Source organism: Pteronotus mesoamericanus, unplaced genomic scaffold (assembly GCF_021234165.1).
Source record: "Pteronotus mesoamericanus isolate MK-2021 breed Mesoamerican mustached bat unplaced genomic scaffold, CSHL_Meso_final contig_56, whole genome shotgun sequence".
Lineage (NCBI taxonomy): Eukaryota > Metazoa > Chordata > Mammalia > Chiroptera > Mormoopidae > Pteronotus > Pteronotus mesoamericanus.
The window spans coordinates 21,019,292-21,040,021 of record NW_026555201.1 but is presented as its reverse complement, the minus strand read 5'-3'; the positions used below and the strand labels follow the sequence as shown (position 1 = coordinate 21,040,021).

At 35.3% G+C, this 20,730-nt stretch overlaps 2 protein-coding genes across 4 annotated transcripts in view; both read left to right on the top strand.

The window, feature by feature from the left end:
- LOC129075971 (reticulon-4-interacting protein 1, mitochondrial-like) overlaps positions 1-16,489 on the top strand; it is a 38,979-nt gene extending 22,490 nt beyond the window's left edge. The window contains exon 2 of the mRNA XM_054580226.1: positions 15,872-16,489. Within this exon, the coding sequence (XP_054436201.1) occupies positions 15,872-16,460 (589 nt within the window). The 3' untranslated portion in view covers positions 16,461-16,489. The remainder of the gene's footprint in view (positions 1-15,871) is intronic.
- PPFIA2 (PTPRF interacting protein alpha 2) overlaps positions 1-20,730 on the top strand; it is a 446,295-nt gene that overhangs the window by 32,078 nt on the left and 393,487 nt on the right. The window lies entirely within an intron of this gene.

Genomic DNA, 20,730 nt, shown 5'->3' with positions numbered 1-20,730 from the left:
ATGAAGCCATGACGTTAACTCAGGCAGTCTCGTTTGAGACATCAATTTTTAACCTCCCAACTATGATTTAATTTCCAAGTTTAAAATTTGGTATATTTTGCATAAAATCTATAATTTTAGTTTCTTTTAAAACTTGGGTACTCTTATGACTAGAAGTTTGTATTTCTTCCTAGGAAAAAAATGCATTTTAGCTGAACAGTAATTGACCCTTCCAACACATTTCGGTGGTGGTGTTCTAGTTGTTTGTGCTCATGGGAGTTGTGATCCTGAATGATAAAAGTTCTCCTCTTTCTTTTAATCATCAGGATAGTTGGAACTACTTTAGTGACTGAGTAGTATTTTTTTTCCTCTTCATAGTTCACTATTTATTGAATGCATTTCTTTTTAGGCATGTCAAAGACTTTGGAGGGTGTTTTTACTTGACTGTTGTGCTAAAAATCTCTTTTGTGATTGTGGAAAGAATTTGTTTTATTCTTTTTCTAAAGATTTTATTTATTTATTTTTAGAGAGAGGGGAAGGGAGGAAGAAAGAGAGGGAGAGAAACATCAGTGTGTAGTTGCCTTTCACATGCCCCCAACTGGGGACCTGGCCTGCAACCTAGGCATGTGCCCTCACTGGGAATCGAACCAGTGACCGTTTGGTTCACAGGTCGACACTCAGTCCACCGAGCCACACCAGCCAGGGCAGAAGTTGGTTTTTAAATAGACATAAATTTTGTTGTAAAAGAGTTAAATACATGTCCATGGAAGAGTATTAGAGCTTCTATAATTCATCTGTGTTTTCTTTAACTATATCAAGTTTATGTAACTAAAAAAAATGTGTGGGTGGTATGGTACCAGTGTTATATTATGAAATTGTAAAGAAAGAGGTAGAGTTGTTTTTAGAAAAGGCTTATAGTAAAGCGGTATTTTTCTAATGGTAAAATTGGTGGGAAAATGCTTTCTGAGATGCCCCAGTTCATTTGAAATCATGTCCCAGTAGCAGCTACCTAATAATTGGAGGGGAGGGGAATCTTAGAGATCGAATTCTTTGTGTGTGTGTGTGTGTGTGTGTGTGTGTGTGTGTGTGTGTTCTTGTTAACTGGAATGAAGTCAACATGTATTAATAAAATAAATATTCTGCACAATTCACTATACCAGATAGAGAAAACATAGTAACCACAAGCCCCATCCAATTGGAGATTATAAATGCTTTGAGGAATTCAATAGATCTTAGAACACATGCAAAGCAAAATATACCGTCCTTGAGGGCAGACCATGCTTAAGCAAAATGAATCAGAGGAATTGTAGAAAAATCCTGAGTTCAACATGAAAGAATCTCTAGTCTTGGCCCTATCTACATCTGCTTCCCCATTTCATTAAAGGCCCTACACTTTTCCCCATTATTGTAGCACTAAAGTAACTTCTCACAGCTGCAGTTAGGTAATAAAATCTGTCATTTCTTTTTTTGTCTTGCTAGTGTGTTACAGTTTATCCTCTACATAATCACTTGCCTGTCACCTTTTCCAACTTGAGATTTAAGGTACATTTCATGTGTCAATTCTAATTTATTTGGAATTACTACCATACAGACACATTTCATTTTCTGAGCATGTAGTATTTTATCACTTTTATGAGGTTTCATTGGTTGGGAATCCTTGTAAGTAACAGAACTTGATTCTGGCTAACTAAAGCCAAACAAGAATTTATTAGAAGTATGTAAGACATCTCAAAGTCTCAGAAAGGAAAAGTTATGTCTCAGAAAGAATAGCAACCTAGGAAAATCCAGGGATACGAGCAGGAATTAAGGTACATCAATGGGGTATGTGCATATGAGCCGAATCACCTCTAAGTTTTTTCAGCCTTCATGGCTCTCTGTTCAAAATTCATATTCAGAGGTAACAGATGTGAAGTAGCCTACGTTTAACCAAAACCCACGCCTTCACGAGAGCAGGGCAGTACTTCCATTGACAGTCCCAATGTGATGGGAAGAAACATTGTTCCAAAGACGTTGAGATCTCATTAACAGAGAGGAGGAATGAATGCTGTGCAGGGAAACCAATAGATGACATCTCAGATTTTGTCTGTGTTAAGTTCTTTGATGTGTGTAGCTCTTGACCATGCAAGAAGGGAGTTAGTGTATATATTTGACATGAAGATCCAAATGTACTTAATGTCAGTAATTTCAGTCCGTTCTACCCGCCTCCCAATTTTATAATCACTGAAGTGTTTTACAAGAACTATTTCTCTTCCTAATAAAAGAATCCTGTTGAGAGCAAACATTCTGTCCATACAAAAGAGAGTAACAATTGAGATTTGATTATATTTGAAATTTAAGATGTGGGCACATGTAGGTCATGCTTCCTCATCAAGTACATCACAGGTTATGTCACCAGAATCATACTTGACCTCTTAATGCGGAGAAATGTCAGACTATTTTTAAATGGCATTACATTTTCTTGAGACTTAACTAACACTAAATACACTTAGAATGGATATAATTTGTTAACAAAACAAATGTCACTCTTTAAGCAAATTAAATGCTCTTTCACACTCAGTTTATATATTTAAAACAAGGATATTTAAGTAAAGGAAGTATGCCATGAGGTTATTTATCAGAAATATCCTATTTTAAAAGTCAGTAGGCATACACAGTATTTAGAAATGAATTTTTCCCAACAAGTTATAAAAATAAATAAATATATATTATATATAACTGTAGAAATAAATTTTTCTCAGTGATCCTTTTAAGATCTATGGTTGAATGCTTTTTTAAATATTTTATAAATTTAATTAAACTATGATAGATAGAGATGTCCAGCTTTAAGCTCTAATGCCTCCAAATGTATACTTTGACTTGAGTTCTCTTTTTTTGACTGAGATTCCTCTTTTTTCCTTTTTTTGTTATTTATGTATATATTTTATTTAAATTTTTATCAAATTGAGATGACATAAGTTAATAAAATTCTATGGATTTCAGGTATACAATTCTATAATACAGCATCTGTATATTGTATGGTGTATTCACCACCCCAAGTCAAGCCTTCTTTCATTACCATTTGTCCCGCCTTTACCCTCTGTTACCTCCCCCCAACCCCTTTCCTTCTGGTAATCACCATCCTATTGTCTATGTCTATGAGTGTTTTTTCTTTGCTTAATTCTTTCACCCTTTTCACTCAGCTCCCTAACTTCCCCTTCCCTTCTGATAGCTGTCTGTTTGTTCTCTGTATCTATGAGTCTGTTTCTATTTTGTTTCTAAGTTTATTTTGTTCATTCAATTCTGCATATGAGTGAAGTCATATGGTACTTGTCTTTTTCTGACTGGCTTATTTCACTTAGCACAATACCCTCCAGGTCCATAATGTCACAGAAGATAATGTTTCCTTCTTTTTAATGACTGAGTAGAATTCCATTGTGTAAATGTGGAATACTTATCTACTCCTCTACTGATGGAGAGTTGAGCTGCTTCAAAATCTTCGCTATTACAAATAATGCTACAATGAACACAGGGGTACCTCTCAAATTAGTGTTTTGGATTTCTCTGGATATATTCCTAGAAGTGGAATCTCTGGGCCATAAGGCAGTTGCATTTTTAATTTTTGAGGTAACTTCACACTACATCCCACAGTGGCTGCACCAATCTGCATTCCTGACAACACTGCAAAAGTGTTCTCCTTTCTCTTTGTCCTCACCAGCACTTGTTCGTTGATTTATTGATGATAGCCATTCTGACAGGTGTGAAGTGATATCTCAGTCTAGTTTTAATTTGCATCTTTCTCATGATGAATGACATTGAGCATCTTTTCATATGTCTACTGGTCCTCTGTATGTCCTCCTTTGAGAAGTGTCTGTTCAGGTCCTTTGCCTATTTTTTAATTGGATTGTTGGTTTTCTTGGTGTTGAGTTTTAAAAGTTCTTTATAATTTTGGATATTAGCCTTATGTCAGATGTGTCTGTGAGTATGTTTTCCCATTCGGTGTGTTGCTTTTTCATTTTGTTGGTTTCCTTTGCTGTGTAAACACTTTTTAATTTTATGTAGTCCCATATGTATATATTTTTCTTTTGTTTCACTTGCCTGAGATGATATATCAGAAAAAACATGGTTATGAGCACTGTTCAAGATTTTGCTGCCTATGTTTTATTCTACAATGTGTATGATTTTGAGTCTAACATTTAAGCCTTTAATCCATTTTGAATTTATTCTTGTGTTTGGTGTAAGTTAGTGGTGTAGTTTCACTTTTTTTTGCATGTACCAGTCCAATATTCCCAGCATCATTAATTGAATAAACTATCTTTACCCCATTGTATGTTTTTGCCTTCTTTATTACATATTAATTGACCATAAAAGTGTGAGTTTATTTTGGGATTCTATAGTTTGTTCCATTGATCTATATGTCTGGTTTTAAGGCAGTACCATGCTGTGTTGATTACTGAGGCCTTGTAGTATAGTTTGATATCAGGTAGTGAGATTCCTTCAACTTTTGTCCTTTTTTCTCCAGATTGCTGTGTCTATTCGAGGTCTTTTGTGATTCCATATAAATTTTTGAAATATTTGTTCTTGTTCTGTGAAATATGTCATTGGTATGTTGATAGTAATCGTATTGAATCTATAGGTTGCTTTGGGTAATCTGGGCATTTTAATGATGTTAATTCTTCCTCTCCATGAATGTGGTATATGCTTCTACTTATTTGTATCTTCTTCAATTTTTTCTCTGGGGTTTTATAATTTTCTGAATGCGGGTCTTTTGCATTGTTGGTTAAAATTATTCTTAGGTATTTTATTACTTTTGGTGCAAAAATAATTTGGTTGTTTTCTTAATTTTCCGTTTCATCATTGTGTATAAAAATGCAACCGATTTGTGGATATTTATTTTGTATTCTGCTACTTTTCTGAATTCATTTATAAGTTTTAGTACTCTTTTCATGGGCTCTTAAAGTTCTTTATATACAATATTAGGTAACCTGCAAATAATGACAGATTTACTTCTTTTTTTCATTTAGTGTTGTTCAGTTACAGTTGTCCCACCTTTTCCCCATTGCTCACCCCAGCTCTGTCCCCACTGATTCCCACAGTCAATTCCCCCTCACTGTCCAAGCTCATGAGTCCTCTGTTGGTGTTCCCTTGCTTGCTCTTCCTCATCTTTCCCCCATCATCTCCCTCCCCACTTCCCTCTGGTCACTGTCAGCTTGTGGTTCTATTTTGCTCATTTGTTTGTTTTGTTGATTAGGTTCCAATTATAGGTGAGATCATATGGTATTTGTCTTTCACCACCTGGCTTATTTCACTTAGCATAATACTCTCTTTCTTTCCAATTTAGATGGCTTTTATTTCTTCTTCTTGTAGGATTACTATGGCTAGGACTTCCAGTTGTATGTTGAATAAGAGTGACGATAGTGGACATCCTGGTTGCATTCCTGATCTTAAGGAAAATACTTGTAGTTTTTGCCCATAGCGTATGATGTTGGCTGTAGGTTTGTCATATATGACCTTATTATGTTGAGGTATGTTCCCCTCTATTCCCACTTTGTTGAGAGTTTTTATCATAAATGGGTGCTGGATTTTATCAAATGCTTTTTCTGCATCTATTGATTTAATCATGTGGTTTTTATCCTTCATTTTATTTTTATCATGTATCATGTTTATTGATTTGTGGGTATTGTACCAACCTTACATTCCCAAGGAAAATCCCACTTGGAAACAGAGTATGATCTTTTTAATGTATTGTTGGGTCTGACTTGCTAATATATTATTGAGGATTTAGCATCTACTTTCATCAGGGATATTGGCTTATAATTTTCTTTTTTGTAGTGTCTTTATCTGATTTTGGAATTAAGATCATGCTGGCCCTGAAAATGAGATTAGGAGCCTTCCCTCCTTTTGAATTTTTTGAAATAGTTTGACAAGGAAAGGTGTTAGTTTTTTTGAATGTTTGGTAAAATTCACCTGGGAAGCCATGTGATCAAGGACTCTTGTTTGCTGGGAGTCTTTGGATTACTGCTTTAATTTCATTAGTTGTAATCTGTATGTTTAGATTTTCTGACTTCCCTGATTCAATTTTGAAAGATTGTATGTTTCTAGAAATATATCCATTTTGTCCAGTGTGTCTAATTTGCTGGCATACAGTTGTTCATAGTATTTCCTTACAATCTTTTGTATTTCTCTGGTGTCAGTTGATACTTTTCCTCTTTCATTTCTGACTTTATTTATTTTAGTCCTCTTTTTTTTTTTTTTTTTTCCCTTCATGAGTCTGGTTAAAGGTTTGCCAACTTTGTTTATTTTTTCAAAAAAGCACCTCTCGGTTTCATTGATCTTCTGCATTGTTTTTCAGACTCTATTTTGTTTATTTTTGCTATGATCATTATTTCCTTTCTTCTCAGTATGGATTTTGTTTGTTGTTCTTTTTCAAGTTTCTTTAAGTGTAAAGCTAAATTGTTTATTTGGGATTTTTCTTGTTACTTGAGGTCAGCCTGTGATGCTATTAATTTTCCCCTTAGGACTGCCCTTGCTGTGTCCCATAGATTTGGGGTTGGTGTGTTCTTATTTTCATTTTTTTAAAAAGGTCATCTTTTGATTTCTTCTTTAATCTCTTTGTTAACCCATTTGTTGTTTAGTAACATGTTATTTAGCCTCCATGTTTCTCTCTGTGTGTTTCAGTTTTTTTCTTGTGATTGATCTGTAGTTTCATACCATTGTGGCCAGAGAAGATGCTTGGTATGATTTCAGTCTTCTCAAATTCATTGAGACATGTTTTGTGGCCTATCATGTGGTTTAGCCTAAAAAATGTTTCATCTGTACTTGAGAGTTATGTATAGTCTGCTGCTTTGGGGTAAAATGCTCTGAAGATATCAAATCCATCTGATCTACTATGTCATTTAAGGCCACTGTTTCCTTGTCAGTTATCTGTCTGGAAGATCTATCCATTGATGTATATGGGGACTTAGATCTTTTTTTATATCATTGGTATCTCAGCACATTTTAAAAATGGAGGAAGAAGTGTGACACAGAGATGAAAATTAGACTTCTATTTCAGGGACATCTCCACAGTAAGGGGTAATAACCACACTGAAAAGTTTTGATGGCAAATAATTAGCAAGCAGTATTAGGGTTAGAAAATTGTATATGGGAGAATTGACATTAGAGTAAGATATGGGTTCTTTAAGGTAAAGCCAGAAACTTACCAAACTGTTTCAAGAAAACGAATGAGGTATGGCTTTGTGTTGGAGAATATAAAAGTGTTTTGATTTAATAGAAGCAATGGATACAGTTACACTAAGCAATAACAACAATAACAGTGGGCTGAAGCCATTAATTAATATTTCTATGAAGACCAATAGTAATATGAAATGAAATATTTCTTTCAAACTAATAGAAATAACAGGACACCATTAGTGTTACTTTATTCATGTGCAGTTATTTTCATATTACTTTATGACTTTTTACTGATTATCCTTCAAGGATGGTCTGCTGTTCTCCATTCATGAACTTGAACATAAAATACTTTGTATTGGCTGTAGTGGAACTGACAATTTGTGGAGGATAGTCATCCTGGCAGTTGCACGTAAGGAAAATGTGGCTCACTCGCTTAAAGTCATTATCACTATTCCTCCTCCCCAAGGTGATGAAATCACAGCTAGAATGAATGCCAAGCCAATGCCAGGCTGCGAGCCTGCATTCTCCGCACATCAGCCAGCTAGCTCTTATCCTTTCACAGTTTTGCCATAGAAGAGATGACATTAAGATTTGGGACTTAAACACATGGAACCTAATATGCAGAAACTGTTCAAAAATTTCTAGCAAAATTTCTTTCAGATGTGTTAATTGGGACATCACTTTCTATGTATTTTAGAATTCTTTCCTTGTTTTTTAATTTTACTGATCTTTTTTCCGTTGTAGAAAATGCTTTAAAATTTAAGAGTTAGGCCAGATGGCATTTGAGAGCCTTTCTGGTTCTAAAACTATGATGCAGCTATCTTGTGGAAATCGGTGCTTTTGTTGCCTTAGTTTAAGAGCTCAACACCTGGCAGCGATCTTCAAAGCTTTATATAATCTGTCGCTACCCCTTTCATTTCCAGCCTCAGCTCCTACTTCTCTACCCACACTTCAGCCACATCCACCTTCTCACTCTCCCTAGAACATTCCAGTGCAAGCTCTGTCTTGACTTAAAGTTTCTCTTCCCTCAGATAACTGCATGACCAGGACTCTTTAATTCCCTCGGGTATCTTCTCATACTTCACATTCTCAGAGATGCCTTGCTTGCCCACCCAATCTAAAAGAGCAATCCCTTTACCAATGCCATTCTCCACCCACATAGTCACATCACCTGAAATATTAAATGTTTATGGGCTTACTATTTATCTCCCCTGGTAATGCATAATGTTTGTTCCTTGTCTGGATTCCTCTCCTGACCACTATGAGGTGCTCCTGTCTCCTTGTCTTGGGAATATTGTCCTCAGGTGACAACGGTGAGGCCATGTCTACCTCAAGTCAGGAGTACAGAAGTCTAGCCTGTTCCCTCAAGGTGCAGCCAACTGTGTTGTAATTTCTACTTCTTATACTCTCAATGGGATCAATTTAGAGCCTGTCTCCAGTTCAGACTAAATTTTTGCTTAGCTTACCTCTCTTACCAAATTCTTCTTCTTCCATGTCCCTCCTTTTGAGAGCACTTCCCTGTTGAATTGCTTGCTCAAGAATTTACACTTCAGGCTCTGCTTCTTTGGAACTTGACCCAAGATACCAGTCTGGAATGTAAGCTCCCCGAGGTTAGACAATGTGTCTCCTCTATTCACTGCTATATTTCCAGCACCAGGACAATGCCTGATATATGTGGGTGCTTAAGTAATTTCAAATGACTGTCTTAGTCTTTAAGGCCCTAATAATTTTGGTAGAGTAACACTCTAGGTTATTTGAGGACTCATTCTACACTGAATGAAGATAAATTAACAAACAAATAAAAACAATTTTATCTACCATCTTTACCCTTCTCATTTGCAAGTGTCTTTGCAAAGATGCCTTTGCAAACCTCCCTTTGCCCACCCCTGTATATGGCCTACAAAGCCTAAATTTTTTTTTTCTTGGCCCACTGCAAAAAACATTTGCTGATCCCAGACTTAAACTCTCAATTTGTCCTATCTTTGGATTCTTAGAAGCTTCACTTCAGATCACAGAATGTGTTTAGTGCAGCAAAGTCTGTAACACCATACCTTGCCATGTCATTGTTTTCTGACCTCTTCAATTCAGGACAAACTTTATTGTTTCCTGGTGGGGAGTTCAATGTTTTCCTGGTTACCAGCTGGTACTGGTACAGCTAGTAATTTTTCTTAGTTACTCAAAGCATTCTTAACTCTTGAGTACATTTGCTGTCTTACCCAGAAAAACCTTCCCAGCATATGTCTTGTTAACAGAAACAAGAGGAATAAATAGAATACATGAAAACATAACAAAAGACTCCCACTTGTGGCAATTTTCTCTAAGAAGTCTTTATTACTTAGCAGGTGCAAGTCTCACAATTCTGTATTCCAGAAGAAACTACTTTTAGCAGCATTCTTTCTAATTTGCATTGCTTAGATGAGAGAGAGAGAGAGAGAGAGAGAGAGAGAGCACAGTATTATTCAGCAATAAGAAGAAAGAAAGCCTGCCATTTGTGATCACATGGATGAACCCTGAGGGCATTATGCTAATAAAAGTCAGAGAAAGACAACATTACATGATCTCACTTATATGAGTAGAATCTAAAATATTATATTACTAGACACTGAGAGTGTATTGGTGGTTACCAGAGACTAGGGATGGGGAGAAATAGGAGATGCTGGTCAAAGGGTACAAACGTTTGGTTAAAAACAAATTCTGGAGATTTAATGTACATCATGGTGACTATAATTAATAATACTGTATTGTATAACTAAAATTTGCTGAGAGAATAAATCTTAAATGTTTTCATCAATAGAAAAGGTAACCATGTGAGGTGATGAATGTATTAATTAACTCTCTTGCAGTAATCATCTCTCTCTCTCTCTCTCTCTCTCTCTGTACATGTCATAAACCTTAAACTCACACAATGCTATCTGTCAACTATACTTTTAAAGAGCTGGGGAAAAAATAAAATTTGTTTCTATATCAAGGTCAGTCATATATAATGAGCTATAAGTTATTAATAATATGATAAATTTTATTTTTATTTATTTTAATTAGTAAAAATATAAGCTATAGAATTGCACACTTGAAACCTGTATATTTTATTAACCATCATCACCCCAATAAATTCAATAAAAAATAAATAAAATGAAATATGTTAAAATAGAAAAAAGAGACTGAAAATAGAAATGGAAGGCTAATGGGTAATGGGTTTTTGGTGGGGAATGATGCAACTTTTCTGAAAATAGATAGTGGTAATAGTTACGTAATTTTGTGAATGTGCTAAGAACTACTGAGTTTTATACTTCAAAAGGGTGAATTTTATGGCATGTGAATTATATCTCAAAAAAAAAAACAAAGCCAAAAAATAAAAGGTAAAATGAAGTGAAGGGTGCATAGGTCATTAGCTTACCTTAAATTCCTGTGAATGTATTATATTGTCAGTAATTGATCATTTGTTTTATATAATTTTTATTTCCTTGCCTATGTTTTGCACATCCAACTTGCAAAAAAAAATTATACTGAAAACATAAACAAGTTTTTCTATTATTCATCCTAGCATTAAAATTTGTGCTCATAAAGTCTTCAAGCCAATGTGACATTCTTCTCCTTAATGTTACTGCCTTTGCCTTGATGTTATTTTTTTTAAATCCTGAGAAAATGCACACAATATTTGATCATCTTCTAATCACCTTATACCCAGTAGATTTTCTTCACTTGAGGCTTGAATATGAAATCATCTGAGAAAGTGTAGTCGTATTTATTATCCCTTATTTAAAAAAGAATAAAAAGTGCTCTCTATATAAAACTTAGGTACAAGTATGAGTTTAAAAACATGTACCAGATTCAGCTATTACTGTGTCTTCTCTTTCTACGTGGATTCAGGGTGAACTCATCCAGTCTCATGGCATTAAATACAACTCATAGTGTGACAGTTCCCAAATTGCATTTCCAGCTAGTAATTCTTCCTCAAGGCAGAATCATATTTGCAACTGGTTATTCAATAGTTTCCATTTGACTTTGAATAAGAATCTGAAATGTAACATATCTATAACTTGAAACCCCGATTTCTACCCCCAGAAACCCCCAACATTGTTCATGCAACTGCCTTCCATATTTTTGTAACATATTCCATTCTTTCACTTGCTTAGGCCAAAAATTTGAAGTCACCCAATATTTATTTATTTATTTTTCTCTCACACACACACACACACATTGAAACCAGCACTTAGTCTTCTTGGCTCTACTTTTAATACATAGAAATGTATGTGAGTATGTATATATGAATGCATACACACATACTTATGTATGTATTTCCCATTTTATCTGCCCTCCTCTATCTGTTTGACCCAGGCTACTCTCCTTTATGGTTTTTTTTTCCTCCAAGCTCACTGGTACCCTGGATGTTCCTTAGAAGTCTTCTGGAAATGGTTTTCATCCAAAAATTTACATGGATCACTCCACTTCATTTAAGTCTTTACTCAAATGTCATCTTATTGTTAAGGTCTACCCACCATCCTATATAAAATGACTTCCCTTATCTTTGACTTTTTCATCTACATCATTTGTTGCTTACTGATAAGTGAGTTATCATTCGCCACTCTTTTCTCGAATACAAGCTTCAAATCAGCAGGGATTTTGTTGTGTTCTCTGCTATTTTCCCAATGGCTGGAACAGTAAGAGGCACATGGTTAATCACTCAATAAAATTTGACCAATAAATCACTCAGGCTGACCTGTGAGTTAAATTAGACAGCAGGAAACTTCATTGCAATGACACGGGAAATACACTATAGAATAAATACATTGGCCAGCCCATGACACACAGCTAACACCAGATTTTCAGAACTTGCTAGGAGTAATTGAAATTGGAATGCTATAGAACTGTAGAGGTTGGCCTTGCTGAATCAAGGAAATGTCTCTATTACTTTCATTATGATCCTGTTATAACTTCAGACTATGGAATATGGAGAAAAGTATAAGTTATATGAAGCAGTAGAGAATATACTGTAGAAAATTGGCCTGGCTTTGTGTCTTTGTTCTGCTATTCTTAGCTGTGTGATTGAGCAAATATCTTAATTTTCTGATGTGTCAATTTTCTTGTCTGTCAAATAGGAATACATATATTGCTAATGTCATAATTTTTCTATGAATATTTAATGAGTTAAAACACTTAAAGCTTTTAGCACATAGTCTTCAAAACAGCTGTTATTATTTATAATATTTTCTAATAAATTTGTCCTAAAATATTGAAGAGAACTATAGAAATACTAATTATGGTCATGTCACACACAGGTGAAATTTGACTTACGAGGTTCTATTATGAATGAAAAAGAGCAAGAAAATGAAATAAGTTCATCATAGTATTTTAGACTTCCAGACATAAGCTCCACCTCTTGCCTTGAGAATAATGATTTTGATAAAAATAAACTTTACTTACTCAGCAACACTTCATCATCTCCTTGCAATGAAGTTGAAAAAATAAAACATTGAAGGAAGTCTGAGGCACTGACAGGATGGAAGCTCCATTGGAAGTATAAAGACAGTGATACCCCACTAAAAAATCCCTTTGTTTTATTGTTAAAGCCAGAGTGAAGGGGCTGAGTCATCGGTAAACCACCACTTAAATCGTATTTCAACAAGCTGTATCTACCTTCAGAATGTATTTGAGAGTGGGTTGTTCATTAGCCGTAACTGGAAACATTATGCGGTGCTGAAATTCAACCTAATCACAAAACCTCTGTAGCTTATAATAGCTTATTAGATCCCTTCTCTAAGTATGCTGAGAAGTTTAGTCAGTCCTGCTTTTAATGAACATCCTTATAAACCAAAATTAAAGTCAGTTGGGGAAGACACATTAGCAGTTACGGGATTTTAGCATTTTTGTACTATACAGGAACAATATTATTTGGGAGGTTCTCTTTGAGTTCTATCAATAAAAAATATTAAGCGCTTTGTATCAAACTATTATAATGGTGCATTGATATGTCTCAACACATTCAAAATAATAAAGTAATTTCTCTGATATTGTTGGTAAGCTTTTGTTGAATATTGAAGATGAAAGTGAGACTAATATATAGCAAATGCATATATAGTATGTACATTGTGTGTATATTTATGTGTCTAATTTTCAATCTTGGGATAAAGTGGGATGTATTAAAACTTGACACTGAAAATTAAAATTCTGAGTGAAAAACAGATTGTCTATAAAACAGCTAATCCCCTACTGATTTGGCAAGTCAGTTGTACTGAATGTTGATGTAAATAGAAACCAGTAACACATTTTTGAGAATAGTTTGGAAACATGAGTTAAATTTTTACATATATGTATTTTAATTTTCTTAGTATTTTAACATAGGGGAATACCTAGAGGAAATAACCAGGTAAGTGGTCAACATCTAAGTACAAGGATGCGAATCAAAATATTGTGTATAATAGTACAAAATGGTGCTAATTTAAGTATCCAACAATAGGGGATTTGATAACAAATTTTAGTACATTCAAATGCTGGGCCACCCTGTAACCATTAAAAAAATATACTACAGATGTGCTTATGGACTTTGAAACTGAGTATGTATACTATCAGTTTGTTAGTGGCAAGCAAATAGCTTTCTGCTCTCATGGAGTGTATGTTCTGCAGAGGAAAAGTCCAACAATAAGCAACTAAGCACATAAATTAACAAGATACATTCAAATTTGATGATTGTTTTGAGGAAAAGAAAGGAATAATTTTTTCACTATGGGGAATGATTAGCACTTAGAAAAGGAACTTTGGAAAGATGCCTTTGAGGTAGTAATGTTTGAATGGAGACCTATGTGAAAAGAAGGAGCTGGTTGTGAGAGGACAGAGGAACTTAGCCTTCTAGGAAGAGGGAAGAGCATGAACAAAGTATCAGGCCAGGACAGGGAGGCAGGGCGGGAGCAGGTGGAGACCTACCTGACGGTGGACCTGGGCAATGTGAGCGGGGTGAGAGAAAGTCTGAGATACTAGTAGTCACAGGGCCTGGCTGGGTCTTGAGTATTAAAAAATATAAATAAACTAATAAGTTAATAAATAAAGGTGTTTTAATCGTGCAATGTTGAATTAAGCAGCTCTTAATTTTTTAGTTATAAAAATAATGAAACAATTTTTAGAATTACCTTGCCTTGAAAAGTAAAAATGCAGATGGAATCTTCAGTATTGACCTCCTAAGACACCATGCCTTCGCTAACAGTTTAATTTAACAAAATCAGATTCATGGAATCACAGTTAATTGTCAAGCTTTCAAAAGTAGCAGAAATCTTCCATTAGTGGATCAGCGATTACGTTTATTAGTATTTGTGGCCTAATTTGTTATTAGGGACAGAATGTTATTACAGTGTAATCTCATGCATTTTAACAGCTGTGTTATTCCCAGTCATTTGAGGAGTCTCTCATATTAACAGAGATGCCCTAAGCACAATAGATAGTAACAATCCATTTTATTTTAAGACATTTCACAGAAATTAGTAGAACTATGTAGTTTAATGTAATTGAATGCCACTATTGCTCCATGTGAACTCAGCTAAATAAATATTAGTTGTAATTCTTATACAAGTAATCATTTTACAGACCACTTCAGAAACTTTTCATATGATGTTCATTGACTTTCAAGTAATTTCTAAATATATTTGTCTTAATTTTACAGCAGATGTTAGATGGATCTCTAAATCTTTAGTTTTGACAAATAGGTATTGACCGTTTAAAGCCATTTTCAATATAATTCTAGATTGTGTTGTCATCCTGTACTTTTATATTTCTTAAAATAAAAAAAAGATAATCACAATATGTTGCTGTGTACATTTCTACCTGATGTTTATATTTTTTATTTTATTCTTAGTTTTAACATATAAAAAGTCCTACTGGAAACCAATAGATTCAATTGAAGGGTATTATACATGAATCCTAAAAATAAAGAATTTTTGTAAGCTGATTTTCTAGAGTTGTGAAAATAACAAAGGTTACACAATAAATAGCCTCATTAAAAAAATAAAGGTGGTTATGATCCTGTCCACTAGAGCAGTACAATACTGTAGAAGCTTTTCATGTTTAATTATAAATACAAAATACTGTTTCCCTAGCTGAAACCACATTTTAATGCTTTGGCACATGTATATGAAAATAATTCTGTGCTATGTAATGTTCAACTTTTATGGTTTTCATTGAAGCCACATATTTTTAGAGAGGATTTTATGGACTCAGTGTTGAATAATCTCTAATCTTCTAAAAATAGAAAATATTAAAGACATTGATAATGCATTTTATTTAAGCTAATGTATCCAAAATATTATATCAACATGTGAGAGTAGCCACATTTCAAGTGCTCAGTTGTCACCTGTGCTAGGACTGTCTATGACTTAAAAGTGACTATAATTTCTGTACAAGATGAAATACATTTTAGTTAACAAAATGATTAACACAGTGGAAACAAAAGTTAAAGAAGTGACTAGACAGTATTGCATCATGACAAAACAACCAACTGTATCACGTAATTTGGTTTGGGATTTTGTATTTTTACCTTTCAATGGGATGTCTTATATGCCCCAAGAACCTATATTGTATTGATGCACTGAGACCACTCTGCATTCCATATTTCACAGATACCCTGTTGATTCTCAGGCCCACGACTTTGAACAGGATGTTCCTTCTATCTGGAATAAATTTCTCTCTTTAGGAGCAACCAAAACTCAACTTAAACTCAAGGCCCAACTCAATTGGCACAATCTCTATAAATCCATCTTAGAAATTGCACAGGAAAACGTGTTTTGATCTTGGGTGCTTCAGGTGGAGTTGGTACTTTTGCTATACAGGTAATGAAAGCATGGAATGCTCGTGTGACAGCAGTTTGCTCTCAGGATGCCAGTGAACTTGTAAAGAAGCTTGGGGCAGATGACGTAATTGATTACAAATCTGGAAATGTGGAAGAACAGTTGAAATCTTTAGAACCGTTTGATTTTATCCTTGATAATGTTGGTGGATCCACTGAAACATGGGCTCTAAATTTACTCAAGAAATGGTCAGGAGCCACATATGTGACTTTGGTGACTCCTTTTCTCCTGAACATGGACCGACTGGGCATAGCAGACGGCATGCTGCAGACGGGCGTCACCGTGGGTTCTAAGACATTAAAGCATTTCTGGCAAGGAGTCCATTATCGCTGGGCCTTTTTCATGGCCAGTGGTCCCTATCTAGATGACATTGCAAAACTGGTGGATGAGGGAAAGATTCAGCCAGTTATTGAAAAAACCTTTCCTTTTTCTGAAGTTCCAGAAGCCTTTCTGAAGGTGGAAGGAGGACACGCACGAGGAAAGACTGTAATTAATGTCATTTAAATAAATACTGTTTGGTGATTTAAAAAAAAAAAAAAAAAGAGAGAGAGTGGTCTGCCTGAGCAAGATGGCTGCTGCTGCATGGGGGATGAGTCAGCACCGAGATCCCACCAGCCGCTCTCTCAGTTCTCTCCCCAAAGATTCCTTCCCCAGTCTATCCTCAGGTGTCTCCAGCCCACTCCGCCCCCACCTTTGCCAGAGACCAGGGCTCCGCTCGTGGATTTTGATGAGGGCCGCACTGTCCACATGCTTCGTGCCCAGGAGGGAATCCAACAGCAAGTTCTGCAGATGGCTCATGTGTCCTCAGCTCTGAAGAAGGCTGCCGGCGAAGGGTCCTCTCTGACTAGCTTTTAAAAGGCCTGTGAACACAAGTCTCCCTAAGATTCTTTGGATAGGTTACTCTCAGCATGTGTTCTCTGAGCAGATGAAGAGCGGAAGCGGTGGTCCATCACCGAGTGTCCACCAAAACTCAGAGGAAAATGAAATCAGAGACTCAAAATTAATTGACTCCTCAGTATTGGAGTTTCCATTGCATTGTGTTTACATCTCGTCTATACCACTTGTTGAAGTGTGTATTGATTTAGCATTTATATGATTATCTTCCTCCACTTCCTCCACCTCTGTTATGGACACTCTGAGTAGGTACTATGCATTACTCATTTTTGACAATCTGATAGCAGCTAGAAGATAGACACAAACTAGGTTCTTAATAAATATTTATAAATTATATTTAAATTGCTACCCAAAATATTATGCACTTTGAATTTTTTTAGACAGCCAATTCTGAATTTTTCTTACATGTTATCTGTGACTACTTAAAATTCCCAAGGCACACAAACCTTGAATGTGTACACATATATGTAATTTGATTCTGCTACTTTAGTGGAATTGTCTGTTTTCCTTTATTTCATCTCATCTCATCGGAGTTCACTTGTTGCAGGGCCGCAGAATTTGAGGTCACTTTCATCAGAGACACCCATTTGTTATCATTAAATTTTATAAAGCATTTTATAGTGATTTTGATATCATGGACTCATATTATATATTATTTTTATATTGCTTCATGTATTTAAACCTTAGATCTCCAGGATTTTAACTTTTTTTAAAAAGAGTAAAGACTATATTTATTTTTATTCAGCTTTTCTCACAACCAAGCAGTGTTCTGGTCATAAAGATTAAGTACTATGTTCAATAGAAAATTGATGAACGCACAATATTTCTGTATAACAATTATGTGTGATATAAATAAATAGCAACATATTTAATGTTATTTATGGTATAATTTGAAATAAACCCTAACTAATTAAATGTATGTTGAATACCTACTTCATACTGCAGTTCACTCATGCAGCATATTGAGTATTACAAATCCAGCAAATATGCTAGATACTGAGTATGAATTAATAAACCTAAGAGGCAAGATTCCATCCTTGCATACCATGTAATGAGAAATACAGATAGCAAATAAATAATATATATGTTTTGGTTGAGGAACAGAGAATAACAAGGAAATTTACGTAGTTGCAGTAGATAGGGCCACTATAATAGGTAGGAAAGATACAGAGATTTGAAAGATTAAGAAAGAATTGCTTTCATATCCTGGCTATTGTAAATAATGTTGAAATGGACATAGGCATGAATATATCTTTTTGAATTAGTGTTTTGGATTTCTTTGTATAAATACCCAGATGTGAGATTGCTAGGTCATATGTAATTCTGTTTTTAATTTTTTAAGGAACGTCCATACTCTTTTCAATAGTAGCTGCACCAATTTTCAATCCCACCAACAGTGCACAAGGATTTCCTTTTCTCTACATGCTTACCACCAGTTGTTTGTTGATTTATTGTTAGACATTGTGACTGGTATCAGGTGATAACTCACTGTCGTTTTAATTTCCATTTCTCTGATGATGAGTGACATTAAACATCTTTTCATATGTTTATTGGCCATATGTATGTCCTCTTTGTAGGTGCCTATTCAGGTCCTCTGTTCATTTTTAAACTAGGGTTTTTTTGTTTTTGTTTTTGTTTTGTTGTTAAGTTGTATGTGTTCTCTATAACCTTTGGTTATTAGCCCTTTATTGGGTGTATCATTGGCAAATATGTTCTCCCATTCAGTAGGTTGTCTTTTCATTTTGCTGATGGTTTGCTTTACTGTGCAATAACTTTTTAATTTGTTGTAATCCCATTCCTTTGTTTTCCTTGCTTGTGGGTACATAGACAAAAATATTTATTACTAAGAACAGTATCAGAGAATTTACTGTCTATGTTTTCGTTTAAGAGTTTTATGCTTTTGGGACTTACATTTAAGTCTTTAATCCATTTTGAGTTTATTTTTGTATATGGTACAAGAAAGAAAGTGGTCTAGTTTCCATTGATAGATGATTCAATAAAGATGTGGTACATATATACAATGAAATATTGTTCGGCCATAAAAAAAGAATGAAATTTTAGCATTTGTGAAATCTTACCATTTGCAACAATGTGGATGGAGCTACTGGGTATTATGCTAAATAAAATAAGTCAGAGAAGATAAATATCATATGATTTCACTTATGCCTGGAATCTAAAAAACAAAATAAATGGAAAAAAACAAAGCAGAAACAAACTCATAGATAAAGAGAACAAACACAGTTGCCATATTGGATGGGGGTTAGGGACCTGGGGGTAAAAGGTGAAGAGATTAAGAAGTACAAATTGGCAGTTACAAAGTAGTCACAGTACAGATAGGGAATATCATATTGTAACAACTATGCACGGTGTCAGGTGAATATTATTAGACCTATCTGGAAGAATCCCTTTATTAGTTGTATAATTGCCTCACGCTATGTGTGTGAAGAGCAGGGGAAAGAGCACTCTCAGAGAGGGAGCAGCGCGTGTAAGACAGAGTGGGGTGCCTGCTGGGCTGGGCTTAAAATTTGGCCAGTGCAGCTAGAACCTGGTGAGTCGGTGGGAGTGGCCGGAAATAAAGGTGCGGGGTAAGCACGGTGCAGGATGGAGCTGAGATATGTAGGCCACAATAAGGAATTTGGGTTTTACTTAAAAGATTTTGAATAATGAAGGGCAAGAATCATACTTAACAGATGAACCCACAGAAGCAAATGGGGGAGGGCCAGAGGGCATATGGAATAGGAATAAGCAGCACATTGTAGGAGTTCTTATGATAGAAGGTGGTTGCTTGAGCCAGAGCCATCGCTGTGGTGATGAAGAGAAGATGACATACTTTGGATTGATACTTACTGAGAATACTTACTGAGGGACAGTACGTGAGGACTGATGAAGGATGAAGAATCAAGAATGAATGACCAGCAGTTCTGCTTTGTAACTTGTGGATGTTAGAACTTTTTTTTAAGATTGGTACGACTAAGAAACACTATGAGTATTAGGACTTCAACATATGAATTTGGGGGAGACAAAAGCATTCAATCCAGAACAACTGCCATTTAGAGTTTTGTTTTTGGAGAATACACTAGAGAATTAGAAGTAAAACCCAGCATGTGTAGTGTCCCTGGAGCCTTCCTTCCCTAAGAAAATAAAGTTTTGTGGCTTCCTATGACGCTTTGGGTAAAACCCCAAATCCTTACTGTGATATCTAAATCCCAATGTATTGTCAAAAGTGAACATCTCCAGGAAATGCTACTGACATGTATTTAAATAGATTTAAATAATTGGGTGATGTCAACAGATTGGCTCTCCTGGACTGGTGCTATTGGAAGCCAGATTGGAGTGGAAGAAACTGGTGGAGACAATGTTAAAAGTTTGGCTGTCAGTGGCAAGAGAGAAACAGAATAGTAGATGGGGAAAAAATGGTACAAAGATCCATTTAGTCAGGGACCTGCTATAGCACATTTGTATTTTGAAGGGGTGTATGTGTGCAGAACCGCATCAGCTTGCAAAGTCTGTGCTCGAGTGTGGCGCTACACAATAGTTGCTATTTGTGGTGGGCTGGGTCTCAGAAAGCTGCAACCCAGGTGTTTGCCATTTCCTTGATTTTTCTTTTCCTTATCCAGCAACCAGCTCCTAGAAGCAAGTAATAGGAAACTCCTGTTTACATCCCACATTTTCTCTCTTTCTCCAGTTACCAGTTGGCCCACCTTTCCCTTTCACTTTCCTTACTTACCCAACTCCTGTAAATCTAAGCTTCCAGCTACTTTCTTCTTACCTTCCCATGTAATGTACAGCTTATGCTTATGAGGTTACTTGAAATGAAAAGAGTTTAGTTCAAGGTTTATCAGAGCAGTTATGCGACCAATAAAATAAAGCATATCTAATA